General features: G+C 34.8%; 1 protein-coding gene across 8 annotated transcripts in view; it reads left to right on the top strand.

Annotated features, from left to right (window-relative positions):
- DGKB (diacylglycerol kinase beta) overlaps window positions 1-22,692 on the top strand; it is a 424,901-nt gene that overhangs the window by 253,725 nt on the left and 148,484 nt on the right. For all 8 annotated transcript variants that reach the window (XM_068935000.1, XM_068935003.1, XM_068934999.1 and 5 more), the window contains one exon: window positions 22,005-22,069. In XM_068935000.1, the coding sequence (XP_068791101.1) occupies window positions 22,005-22,069 (65 nt within the window). The remainder of the gene's footprint in view (window positions 1-22,004; window positions 22,070-22,692) is intronic.

Here is a 22,692-nt window from a genome sequence, read left to right as displayed (position 1 = left end):
TTAGGCCTCAATGAAGGTGAACCAATGCTACTAGTAAGCTATGTGACACAGCTGTGCTGGTCGTAGATTACAAACAAGCTGCCTGGAGAATTCCACACAGAAATACAAGAACATTTTTAATATCTTCCATACCATTCCCTCCCATAGGCTGACAATCTCCAGAAGATAAACTAAGGAGGTAAGAATTATTTATATTCCCACTACAGAGTTAGTTAACCCTGCTTTAGACTATTCTACTTTCAGTGGATATGCCCATGGTCATATCTTGAAAAAAAGGAAGACAGATTTTTTTTTTTTTTTTCCTGTGCTAGCAGTTCGAACTCCTTATATTTTTCCTCATGTTTAGATTTACCACTGCAAAAGGAATAGTGCCTAACATGTTCCTCTGCCTTTGGATAAGCTCAGGAGATACTCCTCTTGGACAGAACTCCTTCACTTGTTTCCCGTTTTCTATCCTGAGCCGTCTTTGCAGCTTCACTGATTTTAAACACATTTTCCGAAAGAGATAAAATGCATGTGATCATGTTGTTTATCTTCATGACTGTCAGGCTAATTCCAGCCAAGTTAGACATGAAGATCTCAGAAATTTATGAAAATTAGTAGCTGATGTAGGAGAGAGGCTGCCTTTGAAGGAAAAGCAGGCAGAATTCAGCTGTCAAACAATCTAGCAAACTAGTTGCCACTAGTTTCTAGCAATTAGTGCATTAATTATCATACATTTAGTTTTGCAATAGCTGCAAGATGTGTGGTTTCTTGACCAGTGGAGTTGTCTCAGGAATTAGAGGTATGTAAGCGTAATGCGCTATGGACGTAGATTGGTAAGAAACCAGATTGCATGAGTTCTGCTGCTTGCAAAACAATTTCTTAAAGCTTATTCATCTATATGGTTTTTCACCTGCTTTATTGAACACATTATTGGCATATTAGTTCTCATATAAAGAGTGATTTTCATTCTGATCTTAATATCTTTATCGTTCTAGATCTTGCCAGGTTTAGTGCAACAATGGCTATTTAAGTTCTTTTCATGATATCTTCATATTTCCCATTCAACACTAGTCCTCCAGAATATCTGTGATTTTTTGACTTACCATAGCTTTTTGTCTTAAACTTTGGCCTTTCCTTCATATGCAGTTGCTATCATTTGGGTTTTTTTATGGATCCTCATTCTGATTTTTTCCCTTTCCCAATTTAATCTATGCTGTTCTTTGCAGATCTTCCTTGATCAGTCTGAAAAGATCAAGGTCATTAATGAATCTGCTTTTTTATTCTTCTCCTGCATAGTATGAACCTTCCGATTTCAACTTATAATGTGAAAGTCATTGTGGCTTCCAGGACTAAATAAGTCAAATCTAGGAGAAATGTGCCTCCTTTTGAACACCTGAATCATACTATACAAATATACTGTTTTTATGGCTGCCCTATACAAACCTAAAATTTGAAAGGCTTTTACTGTCACAGCTGTGATAAGTCTTATAATGGAGGGATGAATGCCAGCACCAAATATTTATCCCGGTGTTCAACACCTATCATCCATGTAATATGCATGTATGTACTTAGTTCTCTTTTGTATCCTGATTAGTTTAACAATCTAGGCAATAATCTAGGTTTCTAGGTTTGCATTTACTAAGCTAAGCTTCTTTTTCAAGGTATGGCAGGAAGAAAAGGTTTAACCAGCCATACATATATGAGTTGTCCTTCACTTAAAACTTTTACTAACAAAATTTTCATTTAAAAGAGTGACAAGAAGCATGCCTTTTAATTAACAAAACTGCAGCATAGAAGACATACTTTTGGGGAAAAGGAGGTTTTTGTGGAACTGATTATTCTGTTCAGGTAATTCATTTATATACTCTATTGGTAAAAATATGTTTTATTCATGTAGGCTTCACCCATGCTAATCTGGCTTCCCTATAGCTGTACTAGTAAACCCTTTTAAGAGTAGAGAGGTTCTGTCTGTAAGGTTACATAAATGTGTATGCAGGACATACTGCAAAAGCAAAGTGAGAGCTAGTTTAGTAGGTGCTTGACAATTACAGCTTTGGTTGGGACTACACTGCATTTTCTTTTTTTGGGTGGGAGATATCATTTTCTCTTTCAAGCAAACTGCTGTCTTTGAATCAGGTCTTTGCATAGGTAAAACAGTGGACAACTTCTCACGGTAACCTGTAATCACACAGCTCTGCCTCCACAAATGTTCCTCCAATTTTTCTGTGATCCATTATATGAAAGAATTTTGATAATCTGAAATCTATAATACATTTGCAGACTAATCCAATTAAAGTCAGTAGAAGGCTTTTTATTGTTGTTCTTGTTGCAAGAACACCAAATTTTATTTATTTACTAGGTTGTTTCACAGCTGCAAAAGGTGTCCGTCAAGAAATGCCTTAAGCTGATCGTCTTTTGTACATTGCATTGAACATTGATTGGTACCCCATTGAACCAGCCCCGGTTATCTGCACAGAGACAGTTCATATGCACTGGTGAATTTATAAGGATGGATCTTTTAGTAAAACTAATTGAATTGCAACTGGTGGCATTTTCTCTAAAAAGTTATGCTGTTATACTTGCATAAGTTACGTGTTACATAAGCTAAAAGATCTGGTTATCTTTGGATGGGTGCTGATAAAGAATCTAGTATTGTTGTGTGAAAATAAAGTTTAGTAACCATCAGAAGATCTGTTTGGAAAAATAACTAAGCCCTTTTATTTTCAATTAGTTATTGTGTTTACAAGTATTGGTCTGTCTTGTGTTTGGCCCAACTTTCATAAAGATAATAATGCTAAGTTAAATAACTAATTTGTATTATGTATATGTACATTTACTAGCAGGGAGCATTTTTAAGAAAAACAAAATTTACTAATTTGTAAGCATTGATTTGGAACTTGAGATTATAAGAATTTGCTTCAAAATCCTGATTCTAGATTTCTGCTCATCCAAAGAGAGAGCAAAAACATTGCTATTGCAACTTTTCTATATAATCCAACCCAACCGATTCAGCTTTAACTATTAAACACACGTAATGAAAATCTATCTGTTTAAAGATAAGAACCAATCACTCATCATATGAAAAATAAAGTAACTGATGGTCTCAAAGATATCTTAATCTGTTTCTGGGCAATTTTTAAGCAGAGAAGGAATTCATGCTGTTGAATGAATAGCCAGTTAGAAATTATTAGCTGTGCTGAATTACTGAATAGTTTAAATGAAAATTGCCCTGGCAAAATCATTGATTTGGGTCTTCAGTGGTGACTGAGACACACTGTTGGTAAGTATGTCAGGGAAAGATAAATCTGAGCTTTTTTTAGTTCCAGGATTGTGGGGATAGACAAGGTTTGTAAAGCTCAGTTACAGTTAATTGTACCCAGCCATGGGGTGATGATCGTGCCTTTGAATCATTCCTGTGAATTTCCAGTGTAGAAGAACACTTTATTCTTTATTTATTGGGAACAGTTGCCTAATCTGGGAACAAGAAAAAAGAGGAGGATGTTGAGACAATGTGCAGCTCTGCAGCACAGGCATTCCCTTACCCAAAGGCTAATTCCAGATCCACCAGGTCTTTGGCTGCTGAGTATTGCCACAGCAGTAAGCAGCAAGTAAAAAGAGTCTGGGAAACTGGGCGCCCTTTTTTGTAGCTGTCTCTTTTTTGTAGTTGTTCACTGAAGTAATAAAGAAATGAACACAGAATTTGTCTTGAAAGTTAGCTATCTGCCATTTTCAGCTCCAGCAACTTTTTTTTTTTTTTTGGTCTTTTTTTCATTACAGAGCTGGATTATTGATGACAATTCTTTATAAACATGAGCTTGTAAGATCAGGATGGACAACTGTTTAGACCTTCATGGCTGGGAATCATGCCATTACTACCCACAGTTGATGCACATACATGGCTATTTGGCTATGTACCTCATGCCATCTGTTTTGATGGCATTTTGCCTGCTCACAAATTGGTTAGACTTGTGCCAAGAGCAATTGCTCTAGATGGTTACACTGCAAAACACTGCAAGTGGCTCCTATTTTGCACAAAGTCTCTGTCTTTTGAACAACACATTAACATGTTGTTATATCCTATAGACATACCTTTATACTGCAGAAATTAGAAATAGAAAAAGACCATGTGCTACTAAAAGGTATCCTTTCTAAATCTTAAGAGGAAGAGAAGATTACAGATCATTTGAGTTAAAAGTATTTCTACTTACTATTCTCCATCTGAAAAATTGTTTCTTTTTGGAGTGGTAAAAGCTAATTGAAAATTCACTGAAGTTAATAGGAATATCTGTACTACTGATATGAGTGGGTATTAGGTTGGAGCTATAAATGCTCGTAAATTGTGTATTTGCTAGTGCCTCCCTTTCATGGATAAAATCAGATCAAATGACCACTGCGTGTGGTTGATTGGTTGATGGTTTCTGGGATAAGCTCCTGGGAGAAGTAATGAGCTATGGAGATTTTCCTTTCTAGATCAGTTATTTAGATTCAGCTGAAATAAACAGTAACCAGAAATTTATTACCAAGTGACATTAATACAACCTATAGAATAGTTCTGCTTAGTCCTTTCTGTTGAATAGCAGCCATATCATAGAGTTGGCACGTTTGTTGACAGCCTCAACTGTGATCCGTGGAAGTGAACTTACTGCTTGCCAGCAGAAGTAGCCCCTTTAGGTAAAAGCCAAAGGATATTGGCACAGAAACCCGAGCTCAGTGGATAAATATAGGACTTTATGCAGAAAATGCTGTTCTCCTGCCAACTTTCATAGCCATTAAAATCATTTTAAAATCAAAACTAAAATAATATTTTTATTTCTAGCAAATGAAGAAGTCCAAGTATGTGCAAATATAAAGGAGTTATTTGCCTGTTTCTCTTTGAGAGTAATTAACTGTAGGAGTATTGTTATTTTCCCTCTGTGAACTTTTCGCTGTGCATGAATGTCACTGTTCAGTTTGAGCATGCTTAGTTGAATCAGGATGATATCATTTGTGTGGGTGAGTTCCCATATATTGGTTTGTGGGAGGTATGATATTTTGCTGATTATAATCTGGAGGTGTTGCCGAAACCCTTAGTCTGAATTTCACATAAGTAATACTGATCAGCTTTTGCTTGCAAGAGGAAACCCAACTGGAAGGAGCTGGATAAACCTTAAAAAGAGATAAAAAAATTCAAAACTGTTTGGATTGCAGTGTGAAGTTTACCTGTAATTTGGGTTTTTTTCTGTTGTTTGCATAAATCGCTGTAAAGACCGTCTTACGATATTGCCCTTTTAAGTCAGTTAAAAATTTTATATTGTGCAGCCGTTATGTTGGGAAGTGTCTCATAAAGCTGATGACCAAAATCCTAATCAACTGAAAATCTGTTAAAAAAAAAAAAAAAAAAGTTCATTAACTTCAAATAGATTCAGTTGTTCAACTACTGTCATTTCTCACTAAAATTTTCACTAGTAGAGCAATGGACATTTGGTCCCATAGTTAAAAGTTTGGTTCCATTGCTTCTAACAGTTGAAATTTTGTCTAGGGACTACATCAGTTCTGAACAATGTGGAGAATACTTTAGAAGGTCCATCCCTGAACATTCACTTTTGGCTGATACAGCCTTTTATCCCCTTTTAGTATCTATAGCAGATACCATTGCCTGTTCCATATTCTAATTTTTAGTTTAGTAAAGATAGAAACTATAGGGATGACAAAAAAGATATCAATAAGAATTTTGCAAAAATTTAAACATTTGGAGGTTTTCTCTTTATTTACAGGAAATACAGATACCACGAAACTTTATTGTTTTCACATCGAAAGTTCTGCAATACTGTTTTGCTAAAAAAGACTTATTTCACGTCAAGTTGACTTTTCATAATTAAAAAAAATTATCCTTTTGTGGAAATGGTGAAATTTTACCATTTTCTAAGTAGCATAAACACACTAGCAATTTTAAGGGCAAAGCAACAGCATAAATTCTCACAGGTCTAGCGTGCACCGCATTCTAAGTTGAAAATTGGACATCGCTGAATGCTTAGTGACCCTTTAGCTGAGGCATTCTGAAGTAATCTGAATAGCAGTATTATTCAGAAATCCCTGAAACATTGGGAACTGATTTGTTTTACTTCCATGCAAATGAATGGGAATTTTCCTTTCACTTCACTGGGAGTAGGATTGGACATTTCTTGAGTTGACCAGCACAAAGTAACATTTATAGGCAGAAAAAGGAGAGATTTTTTTCAGCTCCAACAAGTTCATTTTTAAAAGGCACTTTGCTGTAACCATGTAAACCTATGTAACCCTACAGTTTGTTAACACTGAACTTTAATGAGTCCTGATAAGAAGCCAGTCAGTGGATATCCATTTAGCTAGTGATGATCTGAACTCCAGCTGATTGTCCTAGCAGCTGTGTGACTTCATTAACATTAGAAAGGCATACAGCCAAGCCAGCTGGAATCCAAAGAGGCTCCTCAATACACATAGCATGTCAGTTTTTTGGTTTACGTATCAGAATTACAAAAGACTCCTATCAAAAAAAATTTTTTTTAAATAGAATCTTTATGAAGACTTGGTTTAAAGGCTAAGTTATAAAATAATTATTGTACCGCGAGGTACAAATTATAACTTTGTCATATGAATGTTTTATTTTATGTACTGTGCTATTGCTGTTTACATCTCTTTAGTTAGTGAAACCTAGATAGAAAATTTACATTTTAGATTACAAACATAACTCTGTGTTATAATTTCTTATTTCTTAGTTAAGAAAAGATCATTTTATTGTGTTTTGTGTTAATGCTTTTGAGAATACATTGCTAGTTTCTCTTACTGAGGAAGTGTTACTTCATGTTTGCCTTGTTATAATTTTCCTCAAGAATGCACTTTTGACCACAACAAGAAGCAAGATACTGGACTAGATAGAGTTCTATAAACTCTGCTCAGCTCTTTGAAACAATAGACATCACTAACTATTTTACAGGAGATAATTCTGATCTGTGGATACTGAGTGAGCGGAGGAACTTTCTTGAAGGCTCCAGTGAAGAGAAGGATTTCAGACATACTGATATGGCCCGATCTGTTTGACTCTTATAAAAAAATGCAAGTTTTTGAGCCAATTTTTTGAAGTACCTGAGTTTAATGAGTTTTGCTCCTCAGTCTGGGGTTTGTATTCCACTTCTGGGCCAAGCATCTAAAAGCTAAGTATTGTGGAGACATTATGTAACCTAAGTTCCTTAAAGAAAACAATATTTCAGAGATTTTTAAAGTAGAAATTTGAATGAGAACAAAATTTGTCCTGCACACACATTTAAAAACTTGACTTCTAGCTCCCAGCCTTGTCGTTGCCTTATCTGTTTGTGCTTTTTAGATAAATTTATCATTTATTTTGCAGCCAGAGAAAAACTTGAATCTTTTCAAGTGTATTTCTTTGATGTAACATGCTTTTAAAATATGTGTTGCACAACTAATTGTGAAGTAGAAGAAAAAATATTTTAGTATCTGGATTTTTTTTTTCAAAAAGTCAAAATGTAAGCTATCTGATAGGTTCTCTTAACATTTTTTTTTCTGTAATATTGCCAGGAAAAAATATAAAAGAATAGACATAGTTCAGTGCTGCAATTCAACCTACACCATGTTCATAAGAAACTTACTTTCCAAAGACTTTTAATTAATGAAAGTAGGCAACAGTCCATTCCTAGTCAGGAAGCCATTTTATCATGTGCTTATCTCCAAGCCCATGCTTGACATCCAGTGATTCCACTGGTGTTTTAATCTAGGCTTATGTTTTTTTTCTAAATTGGGGCTTAGTTGTGAATGTTTGAATCATTAAAGCATTTCTTCATCAATAAAACTGTTCGTAAGTCAATTTTTCCAGAATAAAAATTTGACAGCCAGACTCCGGGTCAAATAAAGGAGCAAAGCACTTCTCAAGAAAACATCAGCATGCCAAAAAAACCCTCATCTATTTTGCAGTAGTACACTGAACCCCACAGGAATGAAGTGATTTATGTTATGAAAAGTTAGCTTTTACTCATATGATTTCATCTACAATAGGAGGCAAATTGCACAGCGAGGAAAATCTGAACTCAAACCTTTACACAAAACTGAATGATAGTATAGCTGGCAGAAGTTTGTAAGGCTGATATGCATGAAGGCATCTTATATTTCTTCTATGCCCAGGATAATTGAAAAAAAGAATCCTGTGTAAATAGTCTAAATAAACACCATTATTTTGTGTTAGAAATTTTTATGCTGCTTCTATATTATGCCTCCCAGGCTGAATGATATTAGACATTACAAAATTTGTTGTACATTGCAGTTGATACTAGAGACGCTATAATTCTTAGAGGTGGAGTTAGAAAAATGCTGTTTCAGAAGAAAAAAAAAGGCAGGCATTAGGTTAAATATTAATTTGAATATCTACAATAATGGGTACATACACCATTTAAGGAAGTCATTATTCCACTGTGTAGTCAACAAGAGTATTGATTAGAATTAATTCACTACAGAAAGTCTCCAGTCATTTTTAACATAAGTTTTTCCTCTTTAACAGTACCCTGAAGCTTGTCTTTTTCGTGGTCAATTTAGCAACAAATTTACAATTAATCATTTGTTGTTTGCAATGAATGGCCTGTCAATAATATGCAGCTTGCATTGCTAAAAGGGTTATACAGAGCTTTATTGTTTTCCTTTTGTCTTGGGAACACTTTGTCTAGCTGTGTTTCCTAGAGTGGATTTTGAATAGATGTTTTGAAGTAACGCATACCAGTTTTAAAGAGACACCGTGGACTGTATTGAGTATTAATCAAGATATGCCCTAACTTTCTTCTGGCATTACAGTATTTGGGCATCTGTTCTGACTCCTTATATGTGAAGTAGGACACATTGGCGTAACTGAAGGGTTTCATTATCTTAAATGTCATAACATTTGTTTGAATTACTTTGTGTAGATTTTAAATGCTGAAATTGTAATCTTGGATTTTTATAGATTTCATTGTCCTTTCAAAAGACTATAAAAATGGAAGCCTTTTAAAAATTCCATCCATAATTCAGAAAGCATAATTTACAATTTGTGCAATAACAGTGAAATTACTGTAGATGATACTTTAGTAATTTCGAACAGTATAAGTATTTTTACTAAAAGAAAAATAAGGGCAAAAGATGTTTCTTATTTCAGCAACATGTTTTTGTCACAAGTAATGTATACATGAAAGCTATTATTAAATATTCCTTTGGGGACTGTTGGCATGGATTCATCTCTTTTGAAAGTTGTGGCAGCTTGAACTGCAACTTTCATTTCGTCCATTAGAAGGAAATGTCTAGTGTGTTCTAAGCTGTCTTTAAAGGAAGGTCTCAGTGGTATACTTCAAGCGTCTGGATGGGAAATGACTCTGAATTGCATGTACATATCGGAAACTAAAAAGATTAAAGTCTAAATTTAGACTTTTCCAAAAGTTTGAGATGTTAGGATTACGTTAACCTTTGAATTACATTGTTTGTTTGGATTTTTTTGATTGTTTTGATTAGCAAAACCAGAATACTAGTAAAATTAGGATTTAACAAATTTGCGTTGTGTTTATTAATGCTAGTATTGTACAAAATTGTTATAATGATTAAAATGTTCTTACTCCTGGCTAACTTTTAGTGTCCTAAGGGTATGATATTTATGCGTGAGCATGTCTGAGTAACACTAACTACAATTGTCTTCACTATATTTTCAAAGATAACTTTATTACAAACATTGGCAAGACAGGTGTCTGCTTACTGTGCACAAATTTGAGAATACTAGTTTGTCATTTAGTATCAATTACATTATTTAACTACCTGAGCTGCTGAGGCAAAGCAGTGCTTTAAAAACAGGTGCTCTCTGATTTGCAAATTTATAAAGAACAAAAAAAAAACTAGGAGCAGCTTTGAGATGACTGCATTGTTGATTTTTAAGGTCAGAAGTTGAAGGCTAATTTGACTACATTTTCATTTAGGCAAAAGATTTACTTAGAACTTCTGACTCACAAAGCAATTTGAGCTGTTATTGTTTATGGAACAAAAATGTGGTTCTCCATCTGTAAAATATGTGTAAAAATAACTATCTGGCCTGGAGTTCAGCAAAACTATTCCATTCAAATTATTTGCAATGAAATTTAGTAGACCTGACTTTGAACGTGTGCTGTAGTGGTCTGCTGAACTGATCCACAGGAGCTGAAAACACCATATCAGAAGATTTCCAAAATCATGAAGATCTCTAGTCATGCATTAAAGCAGATATACATGCAGATAAATCTGTAGTTTGCCATTTGTCCATACAAGTATACTTGTATAAGTGGTCACATATTCCAAGGTTCATTTCAAACTAAGAGCCCTATTTCAAGGGATGTAGGCTTCAGAGAGGAAAGAAACTGAAGAACTTTTTGTCTCGCTCTGCTTGTTCCCACCTCTGCACTACAGTTTGCTGCCCCCTCAGTTTGATGGTACATTAGAGTTACTCAATGAACCAGATAATTGTGGAATTATACCGTAATATTTAGTGTGAATGATCTTATTAGCCTATTGGAAAATCTCATCTGTGTTGGAAATCCAAAGTAAATGGGACTTGTGCAAAGGGTTTGTATGCAGATAAGTTAATAGAATCCTCCCAAACAATTTGATGCTGAGAATAGGATACTGGCATAACACTTTCAAAGCTACCGTGAAAGCTTTAAGTTGCTAGAACAACCATGACGCACTGAGCCTGTCCAGATGGTTAAGCAAAGAGCATTATGCAAGTGCACAGATAAGGGGGAACAAGTTTTTGATTAGAAAATGTAAGGAATTTCTCAGATTCACTCATCACACGCTTATACTTCTCTAGCTTTCTTCACAAGTCTTCTGCAAACTGAGATTTATGGCATGTGAAAGGCAACAGAGGTATTTCTTCGGAGACATTTGTGTACAGGGTGAACACAGCAGTTATAAAGCAACGTGGACATTTTGGTTTCTTGAGTTAAAAATTCTGTATGTATGAGAACACAGCAAAGGCTTTTAGTGCAGTTTCCAGAGTTTCTGACCACATCAAGAAATATGTTTTTATTTTATTGTGAGATTGTTTAATAGTGAAGTTATATTGCATAATGTCATAATGAAATATAGAATTGGTAGTCCCTAAAGTTGCTGGATGTTTTTAAGCTAAAGCCAATTTTAACTGAATGTTAGTTTTGTTAAAATATGTTTACAGTTCTCAATTATTAGTTAGGTGGATACTATAAAGAGTAAATTTTTGTTGATATTCTCTGAGTATCAACATTCCAATAATAACCTATGACTTATTCTCTTTATACCATATAATAGAATCTCTCTGGAATAAATAAATATATTTAACCTCAAAGCCTTTTACTGTCAAAAGATGATAAAAATAGGTACTGCATAACGTCTGTTTGCTATGTGCCAGGTAGATCATCTCTGTAAAAAGTTTTACATACCTAAATTATTTATTCAAGCACATATAAAGAAAGGTTGATCTGTTTCAGGAGGAAAATGTATGTGAGTCAGTTTTGAAGAATTTGGATATGCCTACCATAAAAATTTATTCATATTGGGCATGTTTTAACTCTGCCATACCTCCAGATACCAAGGTCCAAAAAGACTTTTCTATCTTTGTGCCATGGGATGCTTTATTGTCTGGAATACAGGGTGTTGTTATTCATACTGCTTATCTTTTTCAGCCACTAAATGCTCAGTAAGATGACATTTAGCTCCATTTTTTAATCTAATTTGTATTTCAAGTAGACATTTTAGCAGAGGCTGCCTTTATTTAACTTGAGAGAAATTGATATCAAACACTCTTTATGTGAACTTTGTATTATATTTTAGGAGAGTGAGCATATTTCAGAGAGTATTAACCCTGTATTTGTCATGGAACTCCTGGTCATGGAAGTGAAATATGTGACTTTTTTGTGCTCAGGCAAGAGCCTATCCACTTATAGTATGTATAAAGACTATTATGCATTTACCTTAAAAGTTGCAAACTTGAGTAACAATAGTAATAAAACCAGGGTATGTTCAAGATGTTGTCATACCTAATCTGCTAAGGTCCTTAGACACTCATCTTTATGAACAGTGTAACTTCCGTTTCTGCCGTGCTCTTTTAGATGCTCACTCACTTTTAGAAACCATTCTGGTGGGGACATTCTAGGCATGAGTACTTCATGTGAATTTAACCCACAATTCTTGGAGGCTTCTTAATTACCCAGATATTTTCACCCCTGTGAAAATTTCACAGATTTTTCATCTGTTAAATAAAATCACAGAATCACAGAATGGTTTAGGTTGGAAGGGACCTCTGGAGATCACCTAGTCTGACCTCTCTGCTCAAGCAGGGTTGTGTAGAGCACATTGCACAGTATCACATCCAGGCAAGTTTTGAATATCTCCAGGGAAGAAGACTCCACAAAAAATAGGCTGCTCTTAGTCTGATACAAAGCTTTTTCTTCTGTTTGCCATATGACCTCACTCTGCTATAAGGCAATCTGGTGGTTTGGCATTAGCTGTGAGCACTAAGGGAACCACGCCATGTGTAAGAACCTCCATTAGACTTTTCTTATACTTTGTCAGAACTTGGCAGCCCTCAAAGGCTGTGGATAGATTCAACATGCCTGAAAGCCTGAAAAGAGTAGGATGCCTCTCTTTCTCTCAGGATAGCATTGGCAAGGGTCTGCAAGTGTGCTCTGCAGTTGCTCTCATCTTCCCACAGCTATGTCATGCTTTGATGGGTGCTTAAGCTCTGGAGTGGATCCCAAATGCTTATCAGCACCCAAGCACTTGGCGTAAATTGGTGAAGGAGAAAGGAAGAAGGAAGCCTGAAGGTACCTCCTTGGAAGCCTATGCATGAATGGGGAAGCTTTGCCAGGACCACAGGCTGAGACACATCAGTAAATAATGGCAAGAACCAAAGTCCTTCATTCTTGACCGGAACAAAAGTCATTGTGTCCCTCACTCACTCAAACTGTAGACAGAAGAGTGCCTCTCATATTTCACCTTCTGTATGTGGCGCTTTGATGTCCTTGATATCTAGAACTTATATCAGGCATTTGACAGCAGGGACTTTGATTTCTTTCCAAGTTGGAATATACTACAGCTGGTCACTTAACAAGAAGTTTCAGGTTTAAAACTCAGTTCTTCCATTAAGATTAAGACTACCTGAATGATAGGCAACATAAAATTGTGGAGCACAATGCTTGAAAGAAATAAAGACTGTGCATACTGGAGTTAACTGTGCTCCTAGAGTAATAATGTTTAACCTAACAATCCTGAATATAATGAGAGAAAACACAGTTTACTCTGCCCTTCCAGATATTTTGCAAAAAGTTATTTAAATAACATGGTAGCAGAGGTAAAATCTATGAAGAAAGAAATAATCAGCAAAAGCAAGGGGGAAAACTAATATAGTAGTCATGCAAGTGGTCTGTATTGAGCAGTATTTTCAGGGAAAGAAGAAAGTAGGGAAACCAAATAAAAGCAAAAGTCTGTAAGTTAGTACATTGGTGGCAAGTGTATCCCACATTTGAACTTCTTGGCTTGTGACCTGGGTAGCTTTGGAGATGGTGAAAAAGTAAGTATGAGGAAGGCATTTTCATAGCCACAACATTTATGCTAAATACAATGAACAAATATCGTAGTCATCCACAGGCTCTCTGTACTCATAACGTCTGCACTGGAGATATCTATTTGGAATATGCTGGCCAATGGTGTTGGCAGGAGCTCTCCTTCTCCTGCATGACAGACAAGTTGTGGTGAATTTATGAGCTCAGGAGAGAACGGGGTGTGGAGTAGAAGAGGTGGGCACTGACTGTGGTCCTGAAAAGTATGTCAGAGAAGGAAGTTAAGGAGGAAGTTCCTGAAAGGGAGAGAGTTGGTGTTAGTGATAAAGAAGAGCTGTTTATCAAACTAGCATGGCGTGTCCAAGTTAAAGTTATATACCTTTTGTTCAGAGCAAAAAAACCCCAGAAATTTGGCTCACTTATCACAGGTCAAATGGAGAAAATGGTTACAATGATGAATGTCAATGCTAATGAAGTCAGAAAACATTCAGGTGAACAGGGCAATCGTAAAATCTTTCCAAGGAAAAGGGGTTTGAAATGAATGAAAACCGCTTTCAGAAGTCTAAGTCATGAGGAAAAGGAGAAAACCTGTGTCTGATAACTGTAGGTCTGCTTAATTGGGGATAATGCAGGGAAAGACAAAATAAAGTGGAAAGTGGTTTTGGTCATATGAGAAAGATTCAGAGAAGCAGTAAAAGAACAAGTGCAGATATTGAGCAAAAGATAAAAAATACTTTTAGGCTTTTAGGACAGAGTGAAGAGTATCAAAGATGTGAGGGTAGGGTCTTAGAAAGTTTGTAACGAATTAATGGAGAGAGAAAACAGCTGTAGATGAATAATCTAACATCTAGCATTAATTTATGAGTATATTTTCTTTTTTTTTTCCTAAGATTTGTTTGTCTGAAAGGGAAGATAATAAATAATAATATAAAACAAAAATTTAAATTTCAAATGGAAAAACATAATGAATGGGGAAAACAGTCACCTTTTTCAATTAAGAGAAAAATATTCTTACAGACTGTAAATCAATAAGAGATGTTTCAGTGGTTTGCATATTTCTTATAAAAATAAATAACTACTATGGAAACAAATGAATAACATAAATATGTATTAAAAGCATAAGTCTCTGTTGCCAAAGCTCTGACTAACAAGTTATATGAAGTTGCTAAGGAGAAGTCAGGTGAGCATTTATTATTTGATCCCTATCAAGCAAATGAGCATATAAAATGGATGGTGACACAAGATTTGGCTTGGACCCCAGTGAAGGTTTCAGAGGACTGCTCAAACTGTTGTATTTTAGGCATAACTTCCTTAAGTTAAGAAGCTAGCTGTGCTAGGCTTCTTATATGGTCGATACTGAAAGATTTCCAAAAGACTGAAAGAAAAGGTTCAGAGCAGAAGCTCGTTTCAGTGTCTTGAATTGATTGTCTTTTGGAAGAACCTTTCCAAGTAGCCTGTTTCTTACCGTTGATTATAGTGGGAGGATAGAGGGACTGTTCTCTCAGTTTAGGCACCTAAATTAAGGGCCTAAATTTAACCTCTGTGAATACTATACTAATGCCAACTTGATCAAAGCTCAAGAGGAAAAACACCATCAGGATTTGTTTTTTTTATTAGGGCAAGTATTTGAAAACCATAAACAAGTCGAGTTTATTTTTTCAGGACAGTGTACAGGCAATTGAGTACCTATCCCAAATATATCTTTTTCCTGTAAGTTAGGTTTTTTAGTGTGGTGGCAATAATTAGCATTTCACCAAAAATGCTCGGTAGTTGATTTTTTTGAAAGTTATGTACTTTGCTCAAAAAGCATTGGGCATGAAATTCTGGATGTTTATTTCAAGCTAGAGAGACTCTAAATCTGAACTCCGCTTCTCTGCTTTTTACTGTATATATCTGTGATGTGTGTTTCTGAAGAACAGCTATAGAAACAGCCATTTTCATTACATTATATTGATTATATTGATTTTCAGTTTAAGCTATGACCTTGATTGTGTTCTGCTCAGACTCACTGTGCAGAATAATTTTGGGCAATTTCAGCATAGTTCTCCATCAGCAGTAGTAGAAGTGCTACTAAAGGTTTACCACAGAGCTCTTTTTAATATAGAAGAGGTCCCTGAACAACTTTGTTCTTTACTCTTTATATGGCTATGCTGGCTAATTGCCATACGATCACTTTTCTTCTTCTCCATTTAGTGACCGCACAAACCCTCAGCATGAATCTAGAAGAACCTTTTCTAGTTACATCAAATTTAGGGTAACCAGATTTAAAAAAAGAGGAAGGATGTGCTTCTGTAACCCAACATATTCCCAGCAGTAGGGATGTTACAGGGGCCATGCCTTCTGCATCATATTAAGTCTTGGGGCACACTTTTAGTCATCTGGTCAGACAAAAGTAAATTAGCAACCTTGTCCCCCAATGTTCTTTGATGGTCCTGGAATTTGGGCATTGAATTGAAAAATGCATAGAAATTTTGTGTCAGTTTCTAAAAATCCAAAATAGCTCCCCAAAAAAAGTTCTTAAGAAAGTTATAAAGGCTTGTCTTGCAGCACTGGTGCCTGGACCAGTCCATACACAGTTGGAACTCCTGGTCACACTAAATGAACTGATATACAGTAAATTCTGTTGAGAAAATTTGGGTATATGTCCACATGTTATAGAGTTATAAATAGGCGGAACATAGTTTTTCTCACAAGCGCATCCTTTCCTGCAAAATGGAGTTTAGTTTGTGGCTGAATGAAATAGTTCCAGTACCAAATTATTCAAATATACTGTCAGAAATTCAACAGACATCTGATCTTAAATGAGAAGGGGGAGATAATACGGTTACATCTAATATCCTGCTCCAAGTATCTTGTTATGACTTCCAAATACACCATCCTCTGGTCATTTGACCACCAGTTATAAATGCTGTGGTTATTCATGTTTCACCCTAATTTTAGAGATATTCTCTTTTTAAATGTGTGTTTAAAATGTGAACTATAACTTAACTTAGTAATAGATGTAGAACTAAAATTTATTTAAATATTAGCATATTTAAAGACAGGACTGACTGTCAGCGATATCACTGACACGTAAGATTATTTTGACAGCTTATATATTTTCCTTGGGAAACCAAGAACACAAGTTTCTCAGATTTTTTCTTAAGAAAGTAAATGGCGTTATCTTTTAGTTTAACTGTTTCAAACCTTCCTCAGATACATAGGCTCAGAATTGCACCAGAAACTAGGAATACTGTAGTAACTACTGTTTCACCAAAAACTAATGTATTAATGGAATTTTTTGGAAGTTCTGCTACTTTCTTTCTCTGGTTAGTATCTATAATTTAATCAAAAATATCTGGGAGTCCAACAAGAAGTGTTGACATACTGATTCAAACAAGGCAGGTCCTAAAGCTTCTGGGATGTCTTTTTCCAGACTTGGATCATTAAATATGTTTCTGTACTATACATATTATTTGCTCATCTATTATTATACGACGAGAAATATTAAAATCAAAGGATGTGTTTGTATTTTCGGCTTTTTGCCTGTATATGCAGAAAATGTAGTACATAATAACGACGAAGAGGTTTGTTTATCTAGAAAATAATTTTTATTCTTGAGCTGCTGCAGAAAACTGTTCTTAATCTATTTTCAATGATTTTTTTTTGTCCATCTTTACTACTCCACCTTAGTAGCTGAACTGATGTGAGCTAACTCGTTGTTCAGGTTAGATTTGCATTCTGATCCAAAGATTACAGGTTACTGAATTATCTCTTAAGCTTCCTAGCGTTGTGGATCCATTAAGCCTTAATTAAAGAGGCATCTTAGAAAAAAATAATCAGACCATTTATATCCAAAGAAGATGCACATTGGTCATTTGTTTGTTCACCAGCATAAAAATTATTATTTAATGGAAATTTTAATCACAGCAAACTTATAGATAGACATATATTAAATGCATTAATCTTTCTATAAGGTTATTCACAATGTATAAGGTTACTCCTCTGAAAAGACTGCTTCAGATTGCTTTCCGGTAATGCTAATACCCATTAAAAAGATGAATATATATGTGTGTAAGTCAATCATAAGGTATTAAAGAGGTGTAGCAACTTAAGCTTCTTTTCTTCTTGGCAGGTCACTTTGAGAAATGTCCTAGTTCAATTAAAATATTTTTTCCATTTCCTAGTAGTAGATTCAGATATGCTCTGTCTGTTCTCTCTATCTTATCTTCACTGTCAGGATTTGAAACAAACCTGAGTGAGATAATAGAGGGGTAGTCTAGCTACTTCAGACTCTGAACAGGATCAAATTAAGGGTATGTATGTGTGCATGCGTATTTACATGTTCACCACACACCTATCCCGGTCAAATCTTAAAGAAAATAAAGAGCATTATTCAAGAATATGTTTTTAAGTTTATTAACACAGAAAGAGTAAATTTCATGTTCTTGTTAAACCGGAATAAGCTACGACTCCTGTTCATCAAGTGCTTATCAATTTCTTCATCTCTGCTTTTAAAATTCTGCAGAAGTGAATGGAAGCCATCTGACCTAAAGGGAGACATACAAAAGCGAATAAGTTGTTTCAGATTAGGTTGGTGATACTATGAGCAGAAAGTTCATAGAAACAATAATCCTCTAGCCTATTATCTAATATTATGTATTACATCTAAATGACTGTAAAATGTTGTATATCTTAAAGAAATAGTATTTCATATTAAGAGCATACAACTCAAATATTCATTCAGAAACACAAAATTTTCTAATTAGTTACTTGGTTGAACTTCTAGTTATAAATGTCCTGTATTCAGCATTCCTTTTTGCACCAGCATTGGATTCGATGCAAAAGTGTCCCTGAAAAATATCTCCTGTCTTGGATACTTTGGTACAAAGTATTAGAAAAATGTGTGTATAAAAGGAGCTTTGTGTTTGAAGCATGTGTATAGTGAAGGGTGCTAGCTTCATATTACAGTGAGAGCATAATGCCTTCCTCCTGCTTTCGTCTTGCAACAGGCCTTGCACCAGTTTTATCTCCTCAGATTATTATTAATACTAAAGTTTTTGAGGATTAATTAGTCTAGGTATGTTTGTGTGTATTTGTGCTATATTACTTTTGAAAACAGAAAATGTGTAGGTTCAAGTATAATATTTCTTCCGGAAATTTGTATTTCAGGTTAGCACAAATATTAATTAATTTAAAATAATAATATGTGCTATTAACTACAGATCAGTATCTAGATCCCAAGTGACCGTTCTCAAAAAACTATTTACTTGTTACCTTTTCAGAAGACATCATGATGCATGTGAGTTTGCTTTACTGGCTCACGGGTTCTCTCTTTTGCATGAGTTTTATTATCAAAAATATAAATAATTTCTCATATGTTATTGGCCATTCACAATACAGGTACCAGAAAAGTTCGCCATATTAAGGCAATAATGCACAAACAATGTTCAGCTTATTATGCATGTGGATATTGCTGTGTTCTTTTCAGTATAGTTAATTAGGTGATTTCAATATAGCTTCTGACACAAAAAAAAATTAATTCTCCATTGGTCCAAAAACTGTAGTAGGCTCTAAGTAGATTATGCTAGATGCCTGTTTTTGAAAGGACTGATTCTGTTTCCAGTGTGCCAGAAGCAGCTCACAGTAAGGAACCGTCTGCTCTCCTCATCCAGGAGTACAAAGATTGTAATAGTTGTCCCTCAGGATTCAGGTATGGCATCCAGTAATTCCTGCAGCTTTTAGGAAACAGAACTTGCATTCCTGCCCACTCCTGTTACTCCTGTTACTTTTAATTCTCCCCGTTGTTTCTCATTTATTGATACTAGGCTATATTATACTAACTTAACAAATAAAAGGTTACAGACATTTAAAAACAGTTGGTTTTTTTTTTTTTTTTCATAAAACAAAGGATTATCCTGTTAATGTGCAAGCATTATGGGCTACTTCCAGACCATCCTATAACATGGAGCTGTGGTTGGGAAGGGGTTTATGTGCTATGCAATTAAAGGGCTGTGTACAGTGAAGTCAGCTGAATGGTTTAAGACAGCAGTTGGGCCTTCTGTAAACTGAAAAAATCCTTAGCAGCTCCCATCGTTTGGAGCTTATCTGTGTGCAGTTACTAGTCTGATTTACAGACTTCATTATCAAAGCCACAGCCTTTCAGCAGTTTTTGGATGAAACTGGTCTGACGTGTGCCTGTCTTCTGTTACACCCATCAAAATTAGCTTTGCGTATTACCTGTTTTACCTCTTAGCTCATTAAGTTAGTTGATCTGTTTTGGAGTCAGAAAATGTACAAACAGGGGAAAATTTCAATCAAATCAACCTTGCGTAGAAACAACTGCCTGTTTGCCATCTGCAGTGGGCATTGATCCCTCGCTTGTTTGTGCCTTGCATTTGTTATGCATGAGTAAGCGCATTAGCCTTTTCATTTCATTCATTAGACAGTTAGTCCTTGATTAGTGTTTCCTAGTTTCTCTCAAATATGCTACTACTCCTTTATTCAGTTTGTCTTGGGTCTGTCTTTTCCTTTTGCTTCAATGTAGAGAAAATTAGCAGTTAACCACAACAGTAGTCCGTTTGTTTCTGTTTCATATAGAGCTGGCTAACAAATATACCTTTTCTGATATTGGCAAGTCTAACGTGAGATAAAGTATTAATGATGGGTCTTTCTAAAGTTAACAGAGTTATTATTTTAGTTCAGCTGGCAGGCTTTGTTTAGAAGTGTGACATCTCAGAGTTTACTGTCGACTTTCTTTCATCCATATTCAAGAACTGTGGGATCACCTGTGTACTAGTGGGTATTTGCATTATAAAATTGCACTGCACATAAAAATAAATCAAAAGTAATGGTAAGTGGAGTCTGAGAATATGGCATCCAAAGTTTCAGGTGAAAGTTTGGATGACAGGACAGAAAGAGACGGCTTTTTATGGCTAACGTCAGTTCATTCATTAGGGGTTTTTGCTCTCATTTCCTTGTAGGAAAGTAAAATGTTAGATGATGATTCTGTTCTTAAAGACAGAAAAAAATAATGGTACGTTTGTTCATAATGCATCTTACTATATGCATATTTATAAACTACATAATAAGAACGTGAATAATATGACGATTTCAGTGGAGACAGTATATTCAGTGATGCTATTGATTTTACTTGATCAGTGATTACAAGTCATATTGCTAGAAATTCTATACTGTGCTAAGCTCTTATGTACAATAGTGTGAAAAATATTATGACTTTTTAATTACTTGTCATTCACAATCTTAAAAATTGTGTATAAATGTTATCAATTAGTCTGAGCAGTTCTATCTGATGTATTGTCAAAATTAACACATTTATTTTTTCAAAGTACCCATGGGTTAGTTAGCTAAATCTAGAGGTTGTACCTATCTGTTCTCTGGCGTTTGCCCTGTTTAAGACTCTAATATAAATAAAAAATGACTTCATCCATAACGTGTTGCAAGCATGTTTGATGTTAGTGGGTACCTGTATATCTGCAGTAAATAATTACTTGCTTATTTAAAAGTTATATTAAGGTGGATTGGTTTGGATAAAAATGATTTGAAACAAAATATTTTAATCATGTTTGAAATCAGCAGTAAGATACAGTTTAAGTTTTTTTTTTCCACTAAGTGCTAATTCTTATTGGTGGGAAATCATTTAAAATATGTTGCTAGATAAGGGCTTTATACTGAATTTAATACTTCTCTGAAGTTCTTGGTTTTTTAATTTTTATGACCTTTTAAGGTGGTGAATAATGCATTTTTCTACATGATAGTTGATTATAATGGTGGTTTTACTTGCAGTTTTTTGCCAAATGTTGTTTAGATGGAAATGGAATTCACCTACAACTATTATTAACTAAACTAACTCTTCTTATATTAATTTTCTTATATATGCAATATTTTAAGATTTAAGTATGGAAACGTAATTTACAATTAATAACATCCATTTAACAATTTAAAGAGTGTCTTTAGTGAGAAAACCAGATGGATTTCTCTTTGCTTACTATCTCTTGCAAGACTATAGAGCTGGTAGATTACATAATCTCACATCTAGTTTAATATTTATATTAAAAGATGAAAACAAACTTTTTACATTCTTAATACCCAGTTTGTAAATTCTGAATGAATTAGTAGGTCAAGTAAATGGTAAATGATCTGGAATGAAGACATTATTTTTATATCTGCAAAGGAGATATAAAACTGCTATGAAAACTGATTCTAGCACATCAATTTGAAATACTTTATTTTCAGCAACTTCCACAACTGCAATGATTTGAACTTTAAAAAGTGTAATAAATTTATTATGTTCAGATATATCCCATTCTTGGAACAGTGTACCTGTAAGCTTTCTAACTGATCAGAGTTTTGCTCTTGTTGAACAACGATAATTCACAAAACACCTTACAAATGATATGCCTTGGTTACAGGTTTGATTTTCTGTTTTGCAGTTTTCCCATCATGATAGATTTATAGTTTTCTTTTTCCTGTTAGGATGCTTCAATTGCCCACAGATTCCATATCATGAGAGAAAAACATCCAGAGAAGTTCAACAGTAGGTAAGAATCTAAAAATATTTGCATTTGACGATATTCTTTCCATGTTTTTAAAGTATGTTCTGTAAAGGGTTAAATTTTAAGTATCTTTAAAATACTAATTCTTATAAAAGAGAGGAAATTGGTGCATCTCATGTTATATATATACTCCCAGACCGCTTGCAGTGTAACTGTTTTATATCTGGTATTTCAGCTGAAATGAATAGCATTATAAATAAATGGTTCTCACAGCAAAATGTTTGACTTGTAAGACTAGCATGGACAAGGTGATGCATTGTGGTATCTGAGGATCCCAATCTGAGGAATTGACACTTTGCCACTAGGCACTGAAGAACACTTATGAGACAGCTGCAGATGGTGATCCTTATGTTTCATTCCCACACGCACACTGGTACATTGACAAGGGGCTCTTCCATATATACTCTTAGTAAGGGCAAGTGAATACCATTTTACACATAAATGCTTTTTATCATTAAAGAGCTTTGGATATGTAAAGAAGTCAAGAATGAGACTTCGCATCTGTTCCTTGTGTTACTTTTTGAATTTGGAATGTTATCTCAGAGCTTTTCTGCAGATTAAAAATTTATTACAACATGAACTATAAATTTACCTTATTTCACTATCTA

This window comes from Struthio camelus, chromosome 2, assembly GCF_040807025.1.
Source record: "Struthio camelus isolate bStrCam1 chromosome 2, bStrCam1.hap1, whole genome shotgun sequence".
Lineage (NCBI taxonomy): Eukaryota > Metazoa > Chordata > Aves > Struthioniformes > Struthionidae > Struthio > Struthio camelus.
Note: the sequence above shows the minus strand (reverse complement) of the source record. Positions and strands in the feature narration are given on the sequence as shown.